General features: G+C 40.3%; 1 protein-coding gene across 3 annotated transcripts; it reads right to left on the reverse strand.

The window, feature by feature from the left end:
• Window positions 1-13,627: 13,627 nt before the first annotated feature.
• RMI1 (RecQ mediated genome instability 1) lies at window positions 13,628-19,071 on the reverse strand. Of its 3 annotated transcripts, none has more exons than XM_048290755.1 (2): window positions 18,984-19,071; window positions 13,628-16,489 (listed from the first exon to the last, which is right to left on the reverse strand). In XM_048290755.1, exon 2 carries the CDS (start codon window positions 16,459-16,461, stop codon window positions 14,578-14,580), a length of 1,884 nt encoding a protein of 627 aa, XP_048146712.1. In that variant the 5' UTR covers window positions 16,462-16,489; window positions 18,984-19,071; the 3' UTR covers window positions 13,628-14,577. The 3 variants fall into 3 exon arrangements, with proteins under 3 accessions (XP_048146712.1, XP_048146711.1, XP_048146710.1); XM_048290754.1 differs by lacking the exon at window positions 18,984-19,071 and adding an exon at window positions 18,881-18,973; XM_048290753.1 differs by lacking the exon at window positions 18,984-19,071 and adding an exon at window positions 18,625-18,959.
• Window positions 19,072-19,075: the final 4 nt, after the last annotated feature.

The raw sequence follows: 19,075 nt of genomic DNA on the forward strand, positions 1-19,075 counted from the left end.
CAAGTAAACAAAAAACTTAATATTTTTGAGATGTAATATAAAAAAGTAGTTACGCAAGTCTCCTGCTTCTTGGGGAAGAAATACCTACTCTACTCCCACTATTGTTTTCCCATTGACTTCTTATTCATCACTTAGAACACTAGAACAAGAAGGGAACATGATGGAAAATTGCTGCATTCTGATAATCTTCATCTTGTAAAATAATCAGCCAAAATTGTCTTCAGGATTGTAAACCAAAAAGCAGAAAACCAGTTTTTTCTGGACAAAAAATTTGTTCTACATGATTTCCTGTATCTGAAAGGGCAATAAATTGGAGACAGCAAAAAGTTGCTGGGGTACCCAGCCCCTTGAGGTGGAAGACAGGGATGGGGAGCAGAATGAACCTCCCATAGTCCAAGGAGAAACAGTCAGTGACTTACTAGATCACTTAGACCCACACGAGTCTACAGGGCCAGATGGTATCCACCTGAGGATACTGAGGGAGCTGATGAAAATGCTCTCTGAGCCACATTCTATAATTTATCATCAGCCCTTGTTAAAGGGGGGATCTTAGATGACTGAAGGTTGGCCGATGGGATGCCCTTCTACAGAAGGGTCAGAAGGAGGATCCAGAGAACTACAGGCTTGTCAGTCTGACCTTGGTACCGGGGAACATCATAGAGCAGATCATCCTCAGTATCATCACAGGGCATTTGCAGGACAGTCCAGCCAGGAGGGGTTTGTAAAATGCGCGTCCTGCTTGAGCAACCTGATCTCATCCTATGACAGGGTGATCCACTTAGCAAATGAGGGAAAGGCTCTGCACATTTTCTACTGGGACATTAATAAAGCCTTTGACACCATTTCCCACAGCACTCTCGGGGAGAATCTGGGTGTTCGTGTCTTGGATGGGTGCACTGTTCACTGGGTTAAAAACTGGCTGGATGACTGAGAGTGCTGGTGAATGGAGCTACATCCAGTTGGTGGCCAGTAACAACAGGTGTTCCCCAGGGATCAGTACTGGGACCATCCTGTTTAATATCTTGATCAAGGATCTGGATGAGGGGATTGAGTGCATTTACTAAGTCTGCAGGTGACACCAAGTTTGGTGGGAGAGTTGATCTGCTGTAGTGTAGGAAGGCCCTGCAGAGGCATCTGGACTGAGGCCAAGAACGAAATTATGAGGTTCAACATGGCAACTGTGGGGTCCTGCACTTGAGTCACAACAGCCCCAGGCAGTGCCACAGGCTGGAGGCAGAGTGGCTGGGAAGCCGCTTGGGGGAAAATGACCTGGGAGTGCTTGTTGACAGCAACTGAACCTGATCCAGCGTGTGCTCAGGTGGCCAAGAAGGCCAGTGGCATCCTGGCTTGTGTCAGAAATAGTGTGGCCAGCAGGACTAGGAAAGGGATCGTCCCCCTGTATTTTGCCCTGATGAAGCTGCACCTCATTTTGGGTCCCTCACAACAAGGACATTGAGGGGCTGGAGCGTGTCCAGAGAAGGGCAACAGAGCTGGTGAAGGGTCTGGAACACAAGTCTAGAGCTTGAGGAGCGGCTGAGGGAGCTGGGGCTGTTTAGCCTGGAGAAAAGGAGGCTCAAGGGAGACCTCACTCTTTACAACTCCTTGACAGGAGGGTGCAGCCAGGTGGGGGTCGGCCTCTTCTCCCAGGCAACCAGTGACAGGACAAGAGGTAATGGCCTCAAATTGCTCCAGGAGAGGTTTAGATTGGATGTCAGTAAAAATTTCTTCACTGAACGGGTTGTCAGGCATTGGAAGAGGTTACCCAAAGAAGTGGTTGAGTCACCATCCTTGGAAGCATTTAAAACATGTGTAGATGTGGAACTTAGGGACATGGTTTTGTGGCAGACTTGGCAGTGCTGGATGAATGGTTGGACCCAATGATCTTAAGGATCTTTTCCAACTGGAATGATTCCATGATTCTAAGTAAAGAATTGTTTCATATCTTATGGTTAGGGTTAAGAGTTAGGGGTTATGGAACATGGTTTAGTGTGTTATGGTTGTTTCGTATTTGGGGTTATTAGGGTTGGTTTATGTTTCCTTGTATTATGTCTTATGTTTTCACTATTACCTACTTAAAAGTTCCAAGTGAGTGTACAGAAACAGTATAAAACACTTCAGTTAAAAAAATGCAATTACAAAAATAGTACAAATGATAATGAACTTATTGTTTAAGAACACAAGCCAGAAAGAATATGATAAAAAGTAGTATGAGCAGTACACACAACAGTAAAGTCAGAAACTGGAAGATAGGATTACATTATTGGTAAGGCTTCTGTGTGATTGAGATACTCATTCTTAGCAATATAACTAGTTTTGTGTATTTATTTCTCTAACCTAATGAAGATTTTCCTTAGAATAGATCTAGCTTTCCTTACTGAATTTATCAATTATCAAAAAGATCTTTCAAACAATACTATAATTGCCACTCCATGTAGCTTTACTACAAATTTCAAATGATTATTAAATAATATTGTGGTGATTAATGCTACTCACAAATGTTCAGTTAGTGTTTTAAATCAGTTTTCATACTTAGATTAACTTGTGTGGAGATTTTTGGTTGCTGGGTTTTTTGGTGTTGTTTTTACAGTTTAAGTAACACTAATTATATGTGGATTATGGCATTAACTATACTTATATTAGAGACTGTGCAATACCAGATTTTTTAAAAACAGGTTAACCTGACTGAGGTTTGTGTGGTAACAGAAAGGGGTAAGAATTTAAGAAAACTAGGAATAGATCTCGCATTGAAAAAATATTTTTTCTTTTTACATAAATGTTGCAGCACCTGAATCAGAGATAGTAGGCAAGAACTAAATTCTAACAACATTTTGTATTCACTAAACCTCTGACGTAGGCATAGTCTGATTATCTCATTTTCTTGATTTTCAACAAGGGACTATTAAGTGCAAAAATACAACCTCTGGTTGAGGATGTCCACAAGCCTAAGATTGCTGAAAGAATCCAGGAGGTAACACTTTACTCTTGCCATGCTACCCTCCACACCTTGTACTAGACATCTTCAGAGACAAAACACTGGACTACATGGGTATTGATATCAATCTTTACAGGCTTCCTTTATTGTTGGTTATATATTAAAAAAGTATTAAAAAATTTCATGTGGTTGCCCTACTATTCCACCAAAAGTTAATATTTGAATTCTTGTGTATGAGTATCATTTCTTTACAAATGGTTTTCTGTACAGTGGAAGTGTGGAAAATCACATTTTGTGTTTACTGTATCATTTATATACTTTTGTAATGTATTCTGAGAACTCATTAGGATACATGGATTGAAAATTCCTGTTTAAACTGGAATAGCTTGTTTAGCAACTTTAAAATTTAATTAGAACCCTTTTCCTGCATTTCATTATGAAATAATTACTCAGCAGGTCCTACCCATTTATTAATGCAGAAATAACAGCACATGACTGCTGAATTACAACTGCACAGCTGGAGAAGATACTTTGAGAAATAAAGAACAAATAAATGCACTGTTTAAAAAACATCAGGGGAAAACTCCGCATTGAGAATCCTTCTTCACACTTCACCCACGCTCCCCTTCACTGTTGTAAACAGTGCTACAAAATTCAGCGTGGTAGTCTGTATTTTAATTAGAACCAGTACGTTCTTTACTTATGCAGCTTAGAGGAATTGTGATGTTGGTACCTAGAAGAAAGCTATGCTCCTAACCAATGGAAGGATGGGTGAAATGCTGCAACAGATCCTGTACTCATTGCATTGAGTTTAGTCCAGTGAGTGAAGAGGATGGTATAGAATTGGGTTCAAAATATACTAAGACACACCACATTTTGTTTTTCTTTGGGAGTAAAGTCCTAAACATACAATTTCTTTCGCTTGTGCGATACCTGCATTGCATGCCCCTCTGAATTCTGACAGGAAAAATGATGTTAGCACCACGATTCAAGACTGTTTAAAGGTTTATTACAAGTAATGTTTTATTATATTAACAGTTGGAATGATGATCTTAGAGACATTTTCCAACCTAAACAATTCTGTGATTCTGTTACCGCCTCTAAAAAAGACAAGCATTATTATTTTTGTTACATTATTTTTGTACTCATATGTACAGTACTTACTTTAACACTTCCAGATATAAGAAATTGAAGTTCAGTGGAATACTTCTGAGAAAATAATGATTCACTATGCCTTCCTTTCTCTTTTGATAGGAAAATTTCAAGAAGAAATATACTGTAGATACTAAGCCCCCTCAAATGAAGCAATTTATTCCAATTATTTTTTATATCTTTACTGGTAGCTTTAGTCAGTATTAATATGTACGACTTTAATTTTTAGCTGCTTCTGCAGTTGAATTGGGCTTTCTACAATCACTTATAGTTTTCAACATCACAGAAAGCTTTGATTTTCCCTTTTTCCACCCTTATTATTCTTTATTGCTCCTAATAAAAACCTTATTTGGTTCATGAAAGAAAACAAAGGATACTTGAAGCTTTTTCTCATTTTGACATTCAGAGCTCTACCTCTTTGATTCCTTCCCTTCTGTTCTTGACTTCCCTCTTCGTATATTTTCATCCTATTTTCCTGCTGCTGATTGCAAAGGATGCCTGTTGCTATCCTTCAGCAGAACAGCGGCTATGGCTGCACACACAATAAACTGGCATATGCACTCTCCACATCCCTACACCTGCTTCTTTCTACCCCTGCAGCATTTCCTCCTTTGTACCTCAGGGAATTGATCCAAGCTAAAATCCAGCCCAACAACTACAGAGAATTTTTAACCCAGTGGCTAATGTTGATGGTTTTGATTGTTTTTAACTCAGCCATAGAAGACAGCATGCAAGCATGAAAACAGGTCCAGGAAAGGTTTAATACTTTGAGTGGCCAGGATGGTTCATACAGATCTAAAGCAAATGCAGAACTAAGATATGAAGTCAATCTTTTTTCAGTCAGCCAAATTCTACCTAAAATTTTCGGTGCAACATGGGCGTTATTTTATTAACTGGGGTTATTACACAGCTTTCTGCAAAATGGCACAGATTTTATCAGCTTAAGCATCTTTATACCAATACCACAATGTGCAACAATTGTCAGTCTGTGTAAATCATACCACAAATAATTAGCTGCACCAAACCTGTTCCCCATAAAACCCAAACAAATTCACTTCCTGTGCCTGAAAAGCATGAGGTTACCCAAGGCATCTGAGAGGTTCGCAGGCTTCTTCTGTAGAACTAATACACAGGTTTTTGCTTACAACAACATTCCAAATGAGACAGAATGGTAAAAAAAATTAGAGCAACCTGAAGTTTTTGGCAGATGGACCCTATGAGAGGGTCCAATAAATTTTTGCTACTGATTGGTCTGTGCATACCACTAGAGCAACATCAAGCACACTGTATGTGTAAAGCACATTGGTTCCTTGCCTAGGACAGCAACCTTAGTTTATTTAAACAGACTTTTCTACGGAAACCAAAAAAAATTAAAATCAGTATATGATGCTTGGGGTTTTTTTAAGTTGTTTTATTTAAGCTTTTGCTTTTTTCCCCTCCACTCAAGTAAGGAGGCATCTTGCCAAAATACACTTCCTTTAAGATACCTGACTTGCTCTCCAACCACCCTTCTCTAACAAATTCTCCTCCTCTAACAATTCCTTACACTCCCAAAATGAAGACACACAATTTCCCAATATTACAATATGCTTCTGTCATGATAAAAATTTGTTTGGTTACTTCCATCACAAAACATTTTTCTTAAACATTTAAATCCTTGCTATAATACAATATGAAAGTATTGGAAGTATTTCTCAGGAAGATGTAAAGTGGTAAATGACACTGAAGACATAATACTGGACTTTTAGATTCAAAAAAATGAGTCTTCATAAATAATGTAAACTGTGGATTTAAATCAGTTTTTTAAGATTATCAGAACATTAATATTATTCCTTAGCACACACTTTCATGTCTCTTCAGACGAAAAAAAACTTCTATAAAGAAAGCTTCCCTCTACAAAGAAGCAGCAACAGAGGCCTTAATATTTAATTTCTATCTACAAGATAGTGGTTTTGTAAAAGCTCCATCAATACATAGCATACGGTTGAAGCACAGTGGATGCTGTGTCACATGGACAAATTACTGCTAAAAAATAAGGAAAACATATGTAGACATGCTGCATTTTGTATATTTGTTTCTGTCTTTGCAGAGTGATTAACAAGTCATGCATGGAGAAATAGTACTGAGCCGTCAATAGTTAGTTCACAATTATGCTACTGTTTTATTTTTGCACATGTAGCCAGGGCATAATTTACTGATTATTATAAAGGCCATTATAAGGATATCATTAGATCAAACTAACTCCCAATTCTATTTTTCAAGTAATAGAAATGGAAGAATGGTCACTGAATCAGGAGTTTTAAATGCAATTTGGAAAACAACAGTCACCAAACCAGTATCATCTGATAGAAGAAAACCAGACTTTTAGGGCTTTTTGGTCTCTCAGTTAGTTATCAACCATCACCAATATTAGACAGTAGATAAAGTACTTTGCTAGAGATAGAGGATTATTTCACACTGTCCTCTCTTATTTTACATTAAAAGATTATAACTCATATTTTACAACACTGGTATTAGAAAATAAGAAGGTCATGGATAAAAGATAATGTTGATTTTAAAAATATCATGAGCATCAGCATCATGTTCTTTCATGAATAGCAATGGGCCCCATAAGTCAGACATCTACTTTTCTCCTATTTTGTCTTTGCCCACACTATCCAATGTGATCCCATAGCACTTAACAGCTGATGGTTGCCTTTGTATCTGACCACCTGTAAAACAAAAAAGTAAAACCTATTTCAGTGGTCTTCCATACACTAACACTTATTTTAAAGTAATATAGTATTTATATAGGCCCTTATTGCACATATGCTTGGCAGAATATTCTTCGCAGCTCAAAGGAATATTTCAATATCTGCATTTGGGTTACCCATTTGTAAATAAAAGGTTTAAGACAAAAGATGTGTTTTCATAAAAAGGTATCTAATGGAAGATTATTTGAAGGTTTTAAGTTACAAGTAGATCCTTATTTACACTTTCTATTTAATGGCACTTCCTAGTTCGGAGAAACTGTATGAGAGAATTACACTAACATCTGGTACAAGAGGGTAAATTACCTAAGCCCGTGCTTAGGCACCATTAGAGCTGCTGTTTTTCTTTACAATAAATGATAGATTTGTTGTTTAATAGCAATAATACTTGCCCAAATTTTATATATAGTACACATATGCTAAATGATGATGTGCTGTAACTGTAAGTATAAAAAGAAATTGTTCTAGGAGCAGGAAAGTCAGTTGTGAATATTTAGGTTGCAATTACATTTATTTCCTAAATGCTGTTAGTGGAGCACAAGATTTCCTCTTAAATACCACAAATCACAATCTTTTCCATCATAGTCTCTTTGAACATATGTATATTTTCAGCTTAGCATTTTAGGGTTTTTTTTATTTGAAAGAATGGTTTATGATTCTGTCAGTACTTTAAAAGTGAGATCAGACTTTCATCTTCTGCAGTTAGTGCTACCAGTGCCTCCTTCTCAGACCGTGATTATGAACATCAATAAAATAAATCCTTGACCCTTTAAGCGGAAATAAAAATACGCTTTTCATAGAATAATCGTAGAATTGTCAAGGTTAGAAGAAACCTTTAAGATCATCCAGTCCCATCATCCAGCACTACCACCTTAACTCCTAAATCACTAAACCACATCACCCAGCGACAGCTCCAGACTCCTCCTGAACACCTCCAGGGATAGTGACTCCACCAGCTCCCTGGGAAACCTATTCCAATGCCTGACCACCCTATCAGTAAAAAATATTTCCTAATATTTAATCTGAATCTCCCCTGTCTCATCTTAAGGCCATTTCCTCTAGTCCTCTCACTGCAGGCACAGTAGAGGAGACCGGCCCCCAGCTCACTGCACCCTCCTTTTAGGGAGCTGTAGAGAGCAATGAGATCCCCCCTGAGCCTCCTCTTCTCCAGACTAAACAAACCCAGATTTCTCAGCCATTCCTCACAAGACACATTTTCTAGTCCTTCCATGAGCTTTTCTGCCCTTCTTCGGACACTCTCCGGCACCCCAAAATCCTTTTTAAAGTGAGGGGCCAGAACTGAACACAGCATTCGAGGTGTGGCCTCACCAGTGCTAAGTACAGGGGGACAATCCCTGCCCTGGTCCTGCTGGCCACAGTATTCTTGATACAGGCCAGGATGCCATTGGCCTTCTTGGCCACCTGGGCACACTGTTGGCTTACACTGAACCAGCTTCAACCAGCACCCCCAAACCCCTTTCTGCCAAACAGCTCTCCAGCCACTCCTCCAGCCTATAGCACTGTGTGGGGTGGCTGTGACCTGAGTGCAGGACACAGCACTTTGCCTTATTGAGCCTCATGCAGCTGTCCTTAGCCCATTGAGTCTCTCCAGGTCTCTCTCTAGAGCTTTTTTTGTCCCCCCTATAGCAAAGATTATTCTCATCCTAGAAGAAACTTCAAACCTACCAAGTATGCAAACAAAAAGTTGTTTAACATGTCATGGTGGTCTATACCAGCTAAATTAACTGTATGGGGTATCTCTGAAGTTTATACAAGGAATTAAGCTAAAAAAACTAAGTCAGTATGCAGGGAGGTGCTCATTTAGCTACTGAGAAGCATTAAGTACAGAATGCCTCCAAGCTCCAATCTCCACTTACCAATGAAAGTTATATGCTCTCTCTTGGTCAGTTGGATTGGAATTCCTACTGCTTTTTGAATAGCCACAGAATTTAGGCATATTTTCTTTGCCACAATGACTCTCTGAGAGCTCCCCTGGTAAATAGGAAAACACCCTTATCCTGAAAAGCCTCTAATCTGTATCTCCTTCTGTGAATATCTCTCTCAGTTCACCCAACTCAGCTCACCTCTCTGGTTTATGTATTACCAATTGAGATGGTATTTGTAAAGCCTGCATTTTGCCCTTTTTTTTATTAACAGAACTTTGCTGAAATCAATGTTAGTTTTGTCCATGAAAACAATGTAAAAGATGTTTTGGTATTCACTTGCCACAAAGCAGTAAGTTATATATTACCATGGCTTTTTAAATAACATCATCTAGTCAAACATGCTCTTCCACCATCTGCACTCCCACTACAGCAAAACTATTTTAAAGCCAGCATTAACTGTGATTTATATTACAGTATGAAACCTGTGATACAGCCTAAATAACTTACAGCTCACACAGGCAACACATATACCCAAAGAAGCAGGTGATTTGTGAGTAGATGACAAGAAGAGCTCCCATTTTCCCAAGCCTACTAACAATAAGTAGAAAGATAGTGCAGTCTACTGCAAGTAATGGGACAGGGAATGCAGTGATGTTGACCAGATGATTATATGTTGAGGGCTCAGTGACCCACATCACGGCCAACCTGAGCAGGTGCAGGTCTGTGCTGTGCACAGCCAGGGTGGCTTCAGGTTGTGCTGGGCTGTGCAAATCTCTTGGCGATGGGACAAGTTCGGGCAGCACACAGTGTTGGAGGAGCCAGCAGGCAGCTGCCAGTTGTACCAGAGCTTATGCTACCTGCATGGCCGTGCCTTTATCTGAAAGTGTTAGCTCTAATAACTAGTGTTTTAAATTGTATTTTAGAGTCAGAGCATCTCTTTTACTGAGCTTGTATGTACCAGCACCTCCTTGTAGCAACAGACTACTTTACCCTGCAGACTCATACAACTCCCCACGGTACCAGATAGGGTGCTGGTCCCCACAAGGCCACTCCCAATGACACTGAAAAGATTGCAGTGATACCTGATGAGTGGTAAAAGGCAAGTGCCACACCCATGGTCAAGGAGGAGGATCCAGGGAATTACCGACTTGACAGTCTGACCTCAGTCCCAGAAATTAGAGCAAATCCTCTCTGAATCCATACCTAGGCACATGAAGGTGACGGTAGTTTGAAACAGTCAGCACAGGCCTACAGTGTGAAGTCATGTCTGTCCAACCTTATTCCCTCTAGGAAGAGGTTTCTTACTGTGTAGATACGGGGCAAGTGGTAGAGAAGCTTCCACACATGGCAGGGAGGGGCAAGAAAAGAAGAAAAAGCAATTAGTGATAGAGAACCAGTACTGCATGGGTTGGACACGTGCACTTGTAGAAACTTCCTAAATTTCTACAAAGACAAATGCAAATTCCTTCATCCTAGCAGAAATAACTCCATGCAATAGTATGGGTTGGGAACCAACTGGTTAGGAAGCTTTAGAGTAAGAGCTGTGTGCACTTGCGTGCAGCTCGAACAGAAGTCAGCAGTGTGACCTTGTGGTGGCAATGACCATCAGAGCCAGCAAGCAGGTCCCAGAGAGCAAGCTGTCTTCTGCTTTCAGCACTTGTGAGACTGCATGTGGAGTGTTCTGTCCTATTCAGCACAAGAAAGCCACTGACAGTGAAGCAGGTCACCAGCAGACACTGCCAAGGTGGTCAGTGAGATGGAACACATGCCATTTCCTGGAAAGGATGAGAGAACCAGGTTTGTTTAGCCTTAAGGAAAGAATCAGCTGGACAAATTCTAACAGCAACACACTGCAATTTCACCCTGTTAGAAAACTCAGTACAATTAGGAAAGAAATCTTTAAGGAAAAGAGTAAAATACTGATACAAAAGTCTGTCATACATATCCATTTAGATGAGCAGCTGATTTGCAAGAAACTTTTGCCTCTTCTGTTGAATTCAGAGTTGCAATGTCAGTTTACCTTTATCCTCTCATTTGCTGTCATTAGGATTCGTATTCTGTTCCTTCTAGAACTGTAACACCAGAGAATTGGATCTGAAATGGGAGGTGTTACTTACATTTTAAAGTCCTTTTTGCTTTTTCCTCTCAGACAAATACATTTAATTTTCCTTGCCACTAGATAGTTCAGAAACACTGCACTATAAATCATTCTTTCCTCCCTATAGCAAAAAGCTAAAAGTTATTACCTTTTTATTCAAATTATTACAGTGAGACATAGGTCTCTGTATTTAGAACCAAATATTACGTTTATTGTTCCATCCAATCATGTTCCACTACAATGAAATTTCTGCTTTCGATATGACCTGAAATACATAATCCTCTACTGTGAAGTCACATTACTGAGAAGTTCAGAATACCTTTTAGGAAATCCCTTAACATCTTCACTCATGATTTGTAATTACATTATCGCAACTAGCTGTTGCTTCCTTAGAACACTGTCTGCATTCAATGAGAAGGAAGTTGCTGGCTTATAATGACATGCGTATTTGTGGCCAAACTAATATCCAGTAGGATTAGACTAGTCCTCAAACTGTTCTTGCCAGCCGAGTTTATTTGGAAACCTGCCATATTTCTTGGACTAGCCATGGTGTTGTTCTACTGTTTGAGAATGAATACCTTGAAAAGAACTAGGGCACAGCAAAGTTTCTGAGCGCCTTCTGTTTTCTACTAGCTTGCCTTAGTGACAGAGCTTTTAAAGGATATTCTGATGTAGGTACTTGGCACTGCCATAGCACATTCATTGGTTTCATTTTCTTTAATAACCGTAAGAAAGGCAAGAACAAACTTTCATTGTTAACAGAGTAACATCCATGTCCCTGTGTGAGAATATTGTAGGTTTCATATACTGAAACCAAATTAGTTGGAAGTTTTCACTGTGACCAGCAACAAAAAAAGCAGCTTATTTTTCCCATTAAAAGGAAAACATTTGTGAAGAACATGGATTCTGAAACTGCAGTCAGATACACTGCAAGTGCAGAAGTCTGCTTGGCACCTGAAAGATAATAACAAGAAGTAGTTAGTGATATAGTGTAGATAGACATCCCCACTGCAACAATAGACAAGAGATGACAGAAAGTGCAAAAGCTGCTCTCTACCAGAAGGCTACATGTAACTTGTGAGAGCAGCTGCCATGACAATTGCCTTCAGCAGCTGGCACCAGAGCTCTGCTGCACTCTCCAGAAATCTGGCCACACCTCTGATGGGGCTGCAGCCTGTGTTCTGAACTCAGCCTGCAAGAACAGTGGTTATCTGAAGGGCTCTGACACACACCACTGCCAGGTACAGTGAGGTGATATATGCACACGATGCATACACACTGCACCAAAACATCAAGACTGCTAAGCAAAAAGTTGATTCTGAGAGCAAATAAAACGAGTAAGGCAGGAATCAATGACTGGTACGCACAGCCACATAAACCATTTTCTGTTTGACATCAGCTCTTAACTAAGCATGTTTTCTCAATATCATTAATTTAATTTCTTTTTTTGTTGGAAAAACTATACAATGTTTCTCCTTAATTCTAAAAGCTTGAGCACAGATCTGGAAACCTTTATACACCAGAAAATTGCACTGAAATATCTGCAGAGCAGTCATGCTGTAAACAGCTTTATTGAGATCTTCTTGCTTGCCCTGGACCACAGGCATGAGAGTGGCCTTCCAGAAAGCACATATTGAAAATGAAGACAAGGACAATGCTGGGTGGGGGTGAGGAGAATGTCAGAAAAGTAACATTGCCTTTGACGTGGGAAGGTGGGGGAGGGAGGAAGAGAATGGGAGACACATGCAATTATTGCAGCAGAGATAGCTAAACCTTAACGCAAATGCGAAAAAGGAGGGGCAGGTGTGACTTCATCATCTAAACCAAACAAAACACTTAATCTGATTTTGCAGTTTGAATAACATGACTCTTGCTTTGCACAAGCAGAATAAAATCTGCAGATTATTCGTGCTGTTTGAAGTTTAAAGACTCCTATCCTCTTACATGCTAAGGCAAAAACTTCAAAGGAAGTTTCCTAACTCAATATAGGAGAAATATTTCCATAAAACAGTACTAAAGGTTTACAGTCAGCTCTGCTAACTCCTACAAGGATTACATGAAATGAAGCTTGGTCAGTTTCCTACTAACAAGCAATTTTTTCTGAAACTGTAACTCAAGATCCAGCAAGGTAGGATCCAGACAGGCAAAAGCTTTTGCTGTTATGGTTCTAAACAATGTACAGTTCCCAAAAGCCTCAGAAAATAAACTCAGAGGTGGCTCACAGGGTTATCATTTGCTCAGATTCTCTTCACAGTGGGAAAGGCAAGGAAAGAAAGGGACACAGGGACGTTCGTATTTCTAAAATGTACAAAATAAAGCCTAAAATCCCTCATGCCTCAAGCATGAAAACCCTCAAGATGTCCCATGCTCCATCTCCCTCCATTTTTGCCTTACTTAGCAAATTACCTCTAATTTCCCTTGGAGTCTTGAAGCATGCTTCTCAAATTGGGATTCAACAGTAAGGCTATACTGACAATCTGTCACAGCAAATCTCAGTAGCCTAACAGACATTGTTTGAAGAAAGAAAAGGTTTTGAAAAAAAGATACTGACAGGTCAATTAAAAAAAATCCCTCTCCTAGCCACCAATTTTACATGCTTTGCAAACACTACCAACAGTGGGCAGACAGCTCCTGTCATTGGTTCCCCTACTCCTGCCAGAATATTAATTCTTCTGAAGTCACAGGGAAACCACCCAACTCAAACCAATCAACCAAAGGGAAAAAACAAACAAAAAAACTCCAAAAAAAATAAGAGAAGGGGAAAGGACGGGAAGAAGAAAAAAGAAGAACAAAAAACTTAATCAAATAATTTCTCATACTCTATACACCCACCAAAATACATATTTTTATTTCAAAGTGACTAAGCAGCATCCACCAAAATTTAAATGAAAACGTTAACGTATTATTTTAGTAGAAGAAATTTGAAAAAATCAATCAAAATTAAGATGAACATTAAACATATACTATACAACATATGTGCAGCACAAGTATTTGACTACTGTGTAAAAAGGTTAGTCAAGTAACCGTAGGAGTTAATGAATGAGTTTGTCTCTAGTTTCAAAACTATTAGCAATGATTAACATTTACATGACAATAAAAAAATAGAATCCCCATATAATAATTTTCTGCTAATAAAGATTTTTAAACACTTGGCCTTCTTTTTAATTATTTCTAAAAATATAAGGTTTTTTTTCATCTCCTTTTTGTATAGGATTAGATTTTTTTTCCTCACACCTGAACCTTTAGAAGACAATCTTTCATTTCTCTATACTTTATGTTCTTGCACAGTGAATATAGATTTGAGTCTTCAGATTGGCATAGTCAGAAGGGACTGTATTTAAACTGTAATTTGTTATTTAAGTTTATTCAACTGATTTTCTCCAAGAAAAAACTGAGTCTCCTGTACCTTTCTTTTAAAAATCAGGTAAGTACTTGAAAAAGTAAAATAACAAGATGGTTTGTTCATTGTTATACATTTCCTGACAAATTCCGCCACTCAGCATTACCAGTCTAGAACACACAGGATTTTGCAGACTGAAAAATTAAAGACAGAAATATTTGAAATCTTATTCCAATACTGTCACCATAAAAAACAAACTGCCCAGTTTTGCTCCAACAAGTAATCTCCTTGTCTCACTTTTACATTATAACTCCTGATAAAAGACACAACACTTAACTTTAAAATTTAACTTTCTAGAGTCCTTCAAGGGAAATCTGACTTAAACATTTCCTAATTTATAGTCTGCAAGTTTGCACACGTTATTTATTCAAACGTTTCTTCAATTGTTCTAGATGTGAAGCATCAGTATCCTGGAGAATTAATACAGTAGCTTTAGACTGAAATGGATTAAACTCAATAGTCATCAAACAACAGAGATCTATCAGCTGTTTTTGACATTTTTCTAAACCATCCTTAAGTTTTAGACGTAAAGCTGGATCCTTTTTCAGCCTATTCATTTCAGGCACTGAAAAGCCAATCAAACTTGTTAGAATATCATCAGCAAAATCTACTTCAAGATAAGCAGAGCCATCAGAAATTTTTGCCTTTATACCCCAGGACCCGTTGGTTTTTGTGAGGTTTCCGGTGAGAGTGACAATAAAACATTTAACTTTCAGAATTGTAACAGTTTCTGGTTTTTTTGCAAGGAGAAGGGAAATATATGTGAAAGGTGGAGAATTTAAATCTAAATGTGCCTCTACTGTCTTGCAAGGAAAGATCTGTGAATCACGTTTCTGCTGATCTCCTTCCGGATCCATTTTTAAGGAACATACAGGATTATCATTTAATACCCTGCTGTCAGAAGTGAGCTGCTGTTTACATCTGCTCTCATCTAGGTCTGTATAATTCTGCCCTTCCTCAGGAGGATTTTCCAAAGAAAAATCTGATGAACTGCAGGTCTGATGTAAGCCCTTGTGCTGCAAAAACTTACTCATGCTATTTCCATCTTCATCAAATATCATTCTTCTCACGTTCTTTTCCTTGCTGATAGCTTCCCTGGGCTTATCTCTTTCATTCACATTGTCTTCTTCACCAGTGCGATTTAAAGATGAATTGCAGGAGCTTCCAGATGTATGTGGAAGTCTGCCAGTAATTAAACCTATGTTTCTGTTCATGACCACTGGTGGCACTTCTTCTATCTCTCTTTGCATCTCTTCTTCCAGAAGAAAGTCATCTTCTAAAGGAAAGTCATTTAAAAAGTCATCAGCATATTCTATGGGAGGTGAAACTTGTTCAGCTGAGTGAGGGAAAAGATTTCCAGATTTTTGTAGCAAAACATTTCCAGTGTGTGCAGTCAGTGAACCTGAGGCTGTATTAAAATTGTTGGTTCTACTATAGTATCCACTTTCTAAAGATGTTCGGTTGTTTAAAGTAAATTCATTCTTTTCATCAAGGCTGGCCAAAAGCTCTTCATCTGAAGGTCCAAGAGTTTGTTCTAATTCATCCACGGGCCTTGAAAAAATCTGTTCATGTCCAGCTTGTCCAACAGCATTAGGGTTCTCAGTTTCTCCAATTAATCTAGCAAGGACTCTTTCCTGACAATAATCCTCAAAAAGAGCATCAACTTCACCCCCCAACAGTTTCACATTTTCTGGTTTAAGCAGAAGAACTCCAAGACGATATGAAATATTGCCGTGTACAGTGATTTTTGTTCCAGGAAGAAGGTTACTGCAGAGAACAGGCACCGGTTGATACTCCATGCCCTGAATTTGATGTATGCCATCAGTTAGTTGTAGCATCAGCATCCGAGTAGGCTTTGCTTCCCAGGGCTTCTGAAATGCCTGAGTACTGGCTGTTACTTCTTCATTTACAGTGCTTTTCCCTCTTAGCTTCTGCAACTGAGAATATGCTGGCTGGCTAACATCAACCAGTGAATCAATCTGTATGGAGTAGAAGCCTGATAGCTCTCCTTTGGGAGTATCTAAGATACAGTTAGGCAAAATGGGATATTCCAAGTCTCTCAGATCAGTGAGAAGCCATTGCTCAAATACTTGCTTGTTAATCTGAGCTTGACTTAAGTTACTACCACTATTTTCTTCCTGGATCCAATTAATACATGCTTCCAGCCATGTCAAGGGAACTCTAACGTGCCATGTGGATGAAAGCCAGGTTTCCACTCTTGCTGCAATGCTAGATGTAGACATTTTCTTTTATGGCAAGAGACTGAATGCCCTATAATGGAATTCAAAAATCCATATTTAATCTTCTGACAAAAACTGAATTAGGACAAGTTTCATGCTCATATTATATAAAAAAATTTAAATTAAAAACACTTCCACAGACAATAAAATTCACAGGGATTTCCAACATTTAACGTTTCAATCAGCATAAAAGGTATGTGCAATTATCAGCATAAAAAAGTATGTGAAAAATATAAGAAAAGTATGGAGACTTACACAAGAAATCAAGCTTATTTTCTGTTGATTTAATTAGAAAAACGTAACTGAAATCCTTTTCTTATGGATGGAAAGTGAATGGGCAAAAAAACCCAAACCAAAACAGCAGTAGGTTTTTAAATATATTTCCTCTTTGTTTTTATGGTTTTCTTTCTGTGTGTGCTGCTGTAAACACCCAGTTTACTTTAGAAACTGACTTGAGATGTTATTCTCCCACTTCACCAGCACTGCTATGAACAGAAGAGAATCTATAGAACCAAGCTGTGGTCTATCAACACTTAATATCAGAGGGGTGACTCTCAGACTGTGACTGAAAGCTTTGTACCGGACAAGAGAAAGCTGGTTTGAAACATTGTTATCTAGAAACCCAGTGCAGGACGTGGCTGCAATAGCACCAAGTCTTGGCAGCTATCATCTCAGGGACATCAGTGGCTAATAAACTCTAACTTCTTGTTAGTTTAGGAAGTAGCTGTGCACAAACAGAATAGAACAGATATATCTCAGTTGGAAGGGACTTTGAATGATCATTTAGTCCAACCACCTGACCACTTCAGGGCTGACCAGAAGTAAAAGCACATTACTAAGGATGTAGTCCAGATGCATCTTAAACACTAACAGGTTTGGAGCATCAGCCACCCCTACAGGAAGCCTGTTCCAGTGTTCGATCGTGATCTTAGAATAGAATCATTCAGGTTGGAAAAGGCTTCCAAGATCATTGAGTCCAACCTTTGACTGAACACCACCATGTACACTAGATTATGGCACCAAGGGCCATGTGCAGTCACTTCTTGAACAGTTCCAAGGGTGGTACTCCATTATCTCGCTGGGCAGTCTTTCAAGGCTTAAACACCCTTTCTGTGAAAAATTCCTGGTGTCCAACCTGACCCTCCCTTGTTACACCTTGAGGTCAGTCTCAGAGACTGACCCCCACCTTGCAACAATTTCCTTTCAAGTAGTTGTGGAGGGTGATAAGGTCTCCCCTGAGTCTCCGCTTCTCCAGCCCTGCTCACTCAGCCACTCCTAATACCACTTATTCTCTAGGCCTTTCACCAGCCTTGCTGTCCTTGGTAAAGAAATTATTCCTATTGTCAAGTCTGAACCTCCCCTAATACAGCTTTGAACCACTCCCACATCTCCTGTCGCTGAATCCCAGGGAGAACAGATCAGTACATCCCCCTCCACATCCCCCCTAAGGAAGCTGTACAGAGCAATGAGGTCACCTCTCAGCCTCCTTCTCTCCAAACTAGACAAACCCAGAGCCCTCAGCTGCTCCTCACGGGATGTGCCTTCCAGCCCTTCCACCAGCTCTGCCGTCCTTCTCTGGACCATTCAAGGACCTTCCCGTCCTTCTCAAACTCTGGGGCCCTGCACAGCACACAGGACTCAGGGCGAGGCCGCACCACGGCTGCATCCAGCAGGATGATCCCGATCCCAGCTGGTGCTGCCGTGGCTGATGCAGCCGGGATGGGGTTTGCCCTCCTGGCTGCCCGGGCACACACTGCTGACTCACACTGAGCTGCTGCCCACCAGCACCCCCAGATCCCTTGCTGCAGGGCTGCTCTCCACACACTCCTCTCCCAGCTTATCCTTGTGCCCAGCTTTCCTGCGTCCCAAGGGCAGAATCTGTAATTGTTCTTGTTAACCTTCAAGCCACTGATAACTACCCAGTGCTCCAATCTATATCCAGGTCCCTCGGTACGGCTCTTGTCCGTCAAGAGTCAGCAGCACCTCGCAGTCTGGTACCGCCCGCGCACTTGGTAATAGTGCATTCAACTCCTGCACCCATAACATTGATACAAATATTGGAAAGATATTAGGTTGCCTAACTGTGCATGGATCATACTCAATCCCTTAGAAAGGGGGTCCGAGGATCACAATCTCTCTACAGAACACAACGAAAACAAAACCTACCGTAAGAATATTTAAGAAACACCAGGTGTGGGTTTTGTTGGGTTTTTGTCTGGTTTTCCCTTAAAGCCTGCCTCCGAGCTCTCCCCAAAAGATCCATCGCTCGGAAGATACCGCGTACTTACTTAAACCAAGTAAAGCGACACCTTTCAGCAGGGGAGGCGAAGGGGATGAGGGAGGGAGGGAAGCAGAGGCGGAGGAAGATGAGGACAGGCCGCACCTCGCAGCCCCCTCAGAGGGGCCGAAAGCTCCAACTCACCGAGGCGAGCGAGCGGCCCTGGCAAGGCGGCCCCGGCTCCCGCCGGCCGGAGGGACGGAGCAGCGCCCGAGCCCGCGCCCCCCAAAAGCGCGCGCACACCCACCAGCCAATGGGAGGCGCGCGTCGAATCATCGCGAGAGTTTCTCCATAGCCGGCGCCGGGCTGCGCGCACAAGGCGGGGTTTTAGCGGCCGCC

This window comes from Corvus hawaiiensis, chromosome Z (genome assembly GCF_020740725.1).
Source record: "Corvus hawaiiensis isolate bCorHaw1 chromosome Z, bCorHaw1.pri.cur, whole genome shotgun sequence".
In the NCBI taxonomy this organism is placed as follows: Eukaryota; Metazoa; Chordata; class Aves; order Passeriformes; family Corvidae; genus Corvus; species Corvus hawaiiensis.